The sequence below is a fragment of the Homalodisca vitripennis genome, chromosome 3 (genome assembly GCF_021130785.1).
Source record: "Homalodisca vitripennis isolate AUS2020 chromosome 3, UT_GWSS_2.1, whole genome shotgun sequence".
Classification (NCBI taxonomy): Eukaryota; Metazoa; Arthropoda; class Insecta; order Hemiptera; family Cicadellidae; genus Homalodisca; species Homalodisca vitripennis.
The window spans coordinates 191,624,857-191,632,760 of record NC_060209.1 but is presented as its reverse complement, the minus strand read 5'-3'; the positions used below and the strand labels follow the sequence as shown (position 1 = coordinate 191,632,760).

Here is a 7,904-nt window from a genome sequence, read left to right as displayed (position 1 = left end):
CGGTAGTGGAAAAACCCTACGTAGTGGAGAACGACGTATTATTTACAACGTTTACAACTTTTTCAAAAAACTGTCGTTGACAAATTTCCGAGGAAACTCTAAACTTTAAGCAAAGTGGTAAACTGTGTGCTGAGGCCTGCGGTGTAAGTGAAAGAAACCGTTAACAAAATAAGTAAAGAAGCTAAGCTGTCCGAAGAAGATGGACCTTCATCATCAGAAATTAAGTTTTCAACGCCAGGAAAACAAAAAGGTCGAAAATCAAAAATAACAGGCTTTCATGACTTTGAAAAAGATGTTTTGAGACGAAACTGTCCTCTTGTACTACGACAGAGGGGAAATTTCCCACATCAAAAAGAATCACGCAGGATCTCAAAAAAAAAACTTGATTACAACGGATCGGTAACTTCAACAAATAGATTATTAAGGCATGTTGGGTTTCAGGTATAAGAAAACCAATGATGGTAGAAAGTTTTTATTGGAACGAAATGATATTGTAGCGGCTCGTTTAAAAATGTTTGAGAACTATGCAAGAGTTTAGAGAATCTGGTGATTGTAGGCCCATATATTACCTCGATGAAACATGGGTTAATGAAAACCATACTCGAAAATACATATGGCAGGATACGACTGAGTCTGGTGGACTAAAGGTTCCTCTCGGCAAAGGTAGAAGATTAATAATTTGTCATGTCGGTTCGGCAAAAAGATGGGTTTTTGCAAGAATGTAAGTGGGTTTTTTCGGTCTAAGGACATCATCTAGTTCGGACTATCCACGATGAAATGAACGCTGAATCGTTTAGAAAATGGTTTAAAAAAGTGCTATGCATTTTGGAAGAAGGCTCGATCATCGTTATGGACAATACTCCATAAACACTCAGTGCTCTCCAAAAAATTCCAAATTCATCGTGGAGAAAGGAAAGAGATTCAAAATTGGCTGTCTCGAAAAAACATACAATACTGTATGAAAGAAACAAAACCAGAACTTATAATGAGGGTTCTCCCATATAAAAACCCAACAAAAAACTTATGAACTCTACGTATTAGCCAATGAAATGGGACATACAGTTGTCAGGGCTCCCTCCTTATCACTGCCAGTACAATGCCATTGAAATGGTATGGGCTCAAGTGAAGGGAGAGGTAGCACGTAATAATAAAGCCGCGTTTACACCGGAGCTGACAACATTGCTGCCAGCAAAAGCTGACAACATTTACAAAAATCGTACTTTTAATTCCGTCAACATTTGCTGCCAACAATGCTGTCAGCACCGAAAAGGTGTTGGCAGCATTTTACCCACCAGTAGTCGGTAAAGATCAAAGAATGTTGTCAAACATATGCTGGCAGCAATGTTGACGGGACTAAAAGCGACCGTCAACAATGTTGGCAACACTTCCCTTAGCGCCGTGGTTGGCCGCCATGTCGTTCCGACAGCGGTCAGTACTACTCTCTAGTTGCGACTGTGATGGTAGTACGTCTGTGTTGTTTGGTGTCCGTGTTTCTCAACTCAATATGAACAGGCGACAGCATTGAGAGTGAAATTGATTGGTCCCGTGAAACAGTCATGCAATTGATTGACCTATATCGAGAGCAACAGTTCTTTGGAATCCGATGGACCCTGATTTTAAAAATAAAAACCTAAAGAACTATGCATGGAATGACATTTTCGCGGGAAATAAAAGCCAGTAATACGGAAGTACAGGCAAAAGTGAAAACATTGTTGGCACAGTTTCAAAGAGAACTTAAGAAGAAGAAGAGTGGTTCGGGGGGCAGACGAGGTATAAAAGCAAGTGGTGTTATTTTAAAGCGATGCTGTTTTTAAAGGATAAAACTACTGCACGGAAGATTAAAGAAGCTGGGATTGCCACTGACGACCAAGAGGGCTGGCCGATGAAACAGTGCAGGCAAGTAGTTAACAAGATTATTTTAATCAAATTGTCACATATTTTTAATGTCACTTTTATAGGTTAAAAAAGTTAAACATAAACACAACGGTCTAAAATTTGTTACAAATTATATAATGTAATTAACACTACTTTAATTGTTACTTTGTTATTGTTGTAAATTCAACTATACGTTATTAATATGTGCAAACGTCCTTATGTACATTTTTGTATTTTTGGCCTAGTAGTAGTTGTTTTGCCATGGCACTGAACCCTCGTCACTTTGAAAGTAAACACTGATTTCATCACGTATTTGTTTGGCCAGCTGGGAAGGTTTTTTTGGAATCTTCTTTAAACGAAGTAGAGTGTCTCTAGGCATTCCATCAACTCTCCATTGTCCTGGCACTAATGATCCTGTAGCTAGGTCCTCGACATCAAAAGCTCCGGGAGGTGTATACGTTGAAGCTGATGACATACTTCTTCGCAAAAAGTTATGCAGGTGACAGCAGGCTAAAACAACTGTGTCTGCCCGCTCTGGTTCCAATAACATTGGTTTCCTCAACAACACACGGAAAATAACACTCACAATATTCCGAATACATTTTCCACTACTCTACGGCCCCTGCAGTGGGCGATAGTTGAAGACACGTTTTACACTTGCCTTATCATGCAATCCAGGAAACGCCTTCATGATGTTAATTTTTAAAGGAAAGGCATCGTCAGCCAGGAAAAAGTAGGGTACCGGTAAGTACTCCCTTCCTGGAAGGAAACTTGGGTCGGGAAGATTCAAAGTCTTATTTTGAAGGTGTTGTTTTTAAAGGTACTATTGCCAAACACTCCACATCAGATAACCGTCCTTGGCAACCAACAGAGACGTAAGTAAAGCAATAATTTGCATCAACAACAGCCAGGAGAACAATGCTGAAATAACCTTTGTAATTGAAATATTCACTTGATGTGTTGATGGGTGCCTGTAGCATCACATGTTTCCCATCCATGCTTCCAATGCAGTGCGGAAAATTCCATTGCGAGTTGTACTCTTTGGCATGATGTAGCCATTTCTTCTTTAGTATTCGGCAACTGCAAAATGAAATGTATTTTTAAAGAGGTCAGTGATCCATACAGTCAAGATATAAGTGCCAATTAATATACTTAATACAATAAGGGTTTTCTCTCTCTGTTACGTCCCTTTTTTTATGTGATAACGTTTTTAAATGTGATTGTAATTTAACAGCTGATTACCTTCAGATGAATTTGTAACTAAAGTCAGATTGTAAACAGAAATATATCGTTTATAAAATTTTTCATAAAACTTTGTAACTGTGAGTTTAAAATCATATAATCTCTTCGAATTGTAGGTGAGTTTTCTCATAAACAGAAAAAAAATTTAAATGCGCAATTTGCGCACAGGCCCCCTAGTATACCATAATCTTATAAAAAATAAACGTTTATTTCAGCCAAAAGATTTAAAACTAGTGATTTTTACCTACTCTGTCAACTCAAGGTAATGTCAACTGTAAAGTAATGTGGTTTTATTTTTAGGAGGACATTGCAGAGGAGGGCAATGACACATCAATCACAACTGCCGACAACACACCTAAAACAGGAACGGATCCTCCTCGAAAATTGACGAAGAAGAGGAAAGCTTCAATTGTGGATGAAGCTTATCAAAGTAATGAAAAAAGTGTCTAGCCAGTTAAATCAGCCAGGAATTGAAGACGAGTTTGATATCTTTGGAAAAAAACGTTGCGTTGTCAATTACGAAAACTTAAAAACTCTCGGGACCAAGCACTTGCAAAACACAGGATTAATACCATTTTGTTCGAAATGGAACTTAAACAGTTACCGATGGGTCCAGAGCCATCAAGATCAACCAGTGCATCTTCCTACATTCAGTCATACGATCCATTAACATCTAATGAAATCCAATCATCCATCAACGCTGCAAGTCCCATTTCTGCTGAGTGGGCTCCTCAACATGACGAGTAACAATGATGCTTATTGTGATAAAATTATTCAATCTATAGGGTTTATCATCAAAAAAGTAACTAAATTTCTATGGAAATAAAGCTGTTTTGATTTTATTTGTATTATTTATGTATGTAATTAAACTTTGAGTGAAATATTCACTAAGTTTCTTTTAAACCAACCCATTTCCAAAAACAACTATTATTACTAACAGCATAATATAACCAATCACATATGTATTTGATTTTTGGATATGGAAGGAGGCAATCATGGGACACTTGGTTATATACAAGTATTCACTTACCTTTATATTTATCCTTCAACTCATCAATCAAAGCTGCATCAAAAACTTTCAGGTATTATTCCAGAAATTGTAGATTTTTGTCACTTTAAACAGGTAACTGAGACTAGAGTAAGAGTCTCCACTGGCCAAGTATCTCAAGGTCACTGCAAGTCTTTCTCGTGCAGGTATTGCTAGCCTGTAATTTGGTGTCTTGTCTCGCAATTTTAGGTCCAATAGCTGTGAGAAGGTTTTCAAAGTCGTTACTTGTCATCCTCAAGAAGTTTTTAACGCTGCCGTCACACCTCAACTCTCTTGACAATGGATTAATATCGTCCTGATTTAAATCTGAAGTAAGTCACTTCCACTATACACAGATCTGGGCCCTAAGGGAAGGCCTTACCCAATATCTCTTTGGTCTTTTCTTTTTACCTATGATGACGCACGCTGCTGCTACCCGCCGCAAGTTGCTCGAGTGTTGACATCTCGGAATGCAGAATGCAACTAAACGCACCAAAGCGCAAAAATGTTGTCAACACATGTTGATCAGTTTCGGAATTCGCCAACATTTGCTGCCAGCATTTGTTGATAGCAATGCTGCCAACAAAAGCTGGCCAACATTTGCTGACAGCATTTGGTGTAAACGCGGCTTTAGACATTTAAAATAACATTTGAGAAACTTGTTTCATGATGCTCTGGACAAAGTGACTAAAGAAGACTGGCAATCAAGAGTTCAGCACGCAGAAGCCTTGCAGCAAGCTGATTTTGAAAAGGGAATGTATCCATCCGCACAAGTGTTGTAGAGCAAATAATTATAAACTTATCAGACAATTTTCTGACACGAGTAGCAGTGAGGCAGAAAGTGAAAATGAAGAAGATTCCGAGGTTTTGGCTACGATATTGCCGCCTGAGAGCGAATAAATAATGTACAAGTGCAAAGGTAAGAATATTATTAAGTCAATCATGCTTTTTAACGTATTTCATTTTAAAATAGTAGGCTCTAAAAGTTATTTAGTGGAAAATTTGATTATTTCGTAATTTAAAAATATAATTGTCGATAATTTTAAAATTGATTATATTGTTATATTTTTTTAATTATTTTTAACCAAGCAACACGTCATGCAGTGTCCAATATAAGCAACGTGTATATTAATTTTGTGTGTGTTTAGTAAATCGTTTAAAATCACTGAAAAGATTTGTTGTATCGTATGGAAAATAAGCAAGTACTTTACTCTGACTAACTGACGGGACGATTTGTTTGTTTTAATCGATAGTTAGTTTGTAATAACATTAATAAACTATACAAGTAATTTAAATATAATATAGCAAACTGTCAACGTATTTTAAATATTGTTTTTCAATTATACAGATAAGTTTTAAATGTTCAGTATCAGTGTTAGTTGTGACAGCGCAGCGGTTTATCAGCCACAATTGCGCCAGCCGTGCCGGGCGGTAGCGGCAGTTGTGTGGGCAACGTCGCGCAGGCCAGCCCATTCTATTGGTCGCCGCCAACTGCACTCTCTGGTGGTTCCTTGTATAGTGAGTGGTACGAATCACCAGTCGCAATGAAGCGCAGAGTGACAGCTAATCGTTCGCTTGCTGGAATAGCATCTCTATAAGAGGTATTCTTTTTTGATATTTTGGGTCCAACCTTGTTGAGTAGCATTTGAAAGTCCGATCGCTGCATTCGGAAAAAGTTGGTGAAACCAACGTCATTTCGGTATTCCAAATTCAACGGGTCTTCTTCATCCAACATTAAATCTTTCATTAATTCGCTAGCCCTGTACAGCTGCCGTCCTCTCCTAAGGCTCGGGCGAATCCAAAATCTTCTTTGACGTCTTTTTGGGCCCTGATTTAAAGCGAGTACCACCACAGCCATGGCTGACATAGCGACGTCATAGTCGGTAATCATTTTGAAAACACTAAAAACACTTTAAGGACACTTTAAAAAAACTTCTAAAAAGTACTCTTCGACGAAGTCACCAGTCTGGGTGTTGAAACTATGTAGGTAGAAATAACCCGGTCGGTTTCGTTTTCGGTGTAGACGTCGGGCCGGCCCGAACGTACCCGCCCGGCTTAGCCCGCCCGGCTTAGCCCGCCCGGCTTAGCCCACCCGGGTCAGCCCGCCCGGCCTACCCCGGCATAGTGTGGACCCTGCTTAAGACCGAAAAACATGCCAAACATTGTAAATCATTCCGAAGTACCAAAACCATTATTGAGAGCTTTACTAAACCTACATTGTTAGAAACTAAGGCAAAGGAAGGTGAGCTTAGGATTGCAGCTTTTATTGCTGAACACAATATTTCGTTCAAAACCTCTGACCATCTTATAGACCTTATTAAGTCAATATGTCCAGACTCGAATATAGCAAAGCAAATGTCTTGCGATTACACTAAATGTACAGCACTAATTAATAATGTTTTGGGGCAAACTGATTTTGATAGTCTTGTTTCTAAAATGAAAACTAATAAGTTTAGCATTTTAGTTGATGAATATACAGATAGATTTGATGAGAAACACCTAGCAGTAGTTGCCAGGACTTGCACTGGCATTTATGAAGTCCTTGATGAATTTTTGTGCCTTTTAAATGTAGTAGATGGAACTGCAATTGGCCTTTACAACTTACTAACAGACTTTTTTAAACAACATAATATTCCCTTCAAAGAAAACATGGTAGGATTTGCGGCAGATGGCACAAATACAATGATGGGAGTTAAAAATTCATTGCAGGCTCATTTGAAAAATGACATTCCAAATCTTTTTGTAATGAAGTGCATTTGTCATTCCCTAGCTCTCTGTGCATCTTATGCCTGTGAGAAATTGCCGAATGATGTTGAAGAATTAGTAAGAAACATATATTCTTATTTTAAGTATAGTTCTAAGCGCCAACAAAAATTTAAAGACTTCCAAAGATTTGTTGAGGTTAAGCCTCATAAATTGTTAAAACCCAGCCAGACTCGCTGGCTTTCTCTTCATGCATGTGTAAAAAGAATACTGGAACAATATTCAGCTCTCCATTTGTATTTCCAAGGTGAATGTTTGATAGACAACTCTGCCAAAACTATTTATGAGAAACTAACACCAATAAACAAACTCTATTTCCAGTTTCTAGACCACATTTTACCTATTTTGACTGATATGAACATAGAGTTTCAGTCTGAAAAGCCTAAAGTGCATTATCTTTACAACAAAATTGAAACTGCTTACAAAACAATTTTGGACTATTACATTGAACCAAAATATTTCACGTCTAAAGATGTAACTGAATTGCAATACAGAAATCCTTTTTATTACAATGACATTGACAAGGTGTACTTTGGCCCCCAGTGTGCAGCTTCAATTAACAAGCCAGGTGTAGGACTTCTAGAAGATCAGATAAAAAGTTTTAAAATTAACTGTTTAAATTTTTATGTTGAATGTGCACATCAAATTTATACACGGTTTCCATTTAAGAGCAGTTATATACAATCTCTAAAGGAACTCATGTTTTTGGATCCTGAAAAAAAAAAAAGAGGTCCAGTCCTTGTCTACCACAGCAAAAGCTTTTGAAAGTTTTCTCTTTCTGGATATTGTTGCATTGGATAGGGAGTGGAGGCAACTAAGAAACACTTCAATCAACACTGGTTCAGATAAAAGTACTCTCAAATTCTGGAGGGAAGTAAAAAACTGCCAGAAAGGAAATGAAGAAGAAGCATTTCCCAATTTAAATGCACTAGTAGGGCACATTTTAACCTTGCCTCACAGTAGTGCCACTGTTGAAAGAATATTTAGTGCAATCAAT

General features: G+C 37.8%; 1 protein-coding gene across 1 annotated transcript; it reads left to right on the top strand.

The window, feature by feature from the left end:
- Window positions 1-6,580: 6,580 nt before the first annotated feature.
- LOC124358528 lies at window positions 6,581-7,672 on the top strand. Its single transcript, XM_046810826.1, has one exon. The coding sequence runs from the start codon at window positions 6,581-6,583 to the stop codon at window positions 7,670-7,672; it is 1,092 nt and encodes a 363-aa protein (XP_046666782.1).
- Window positions 7,673-7,904: the final 232 nt, after the last annotated feature.

Bases quoted from the DNA above. Each gene is read 5' to 3' on its own strand.
- LOC124358528 (XM_046810826.1), top strand. From the start codon at position 6,581: ATGAAAACTAATAAGTTTAGCATTTTAGTTGATGAATATACAGATAGA.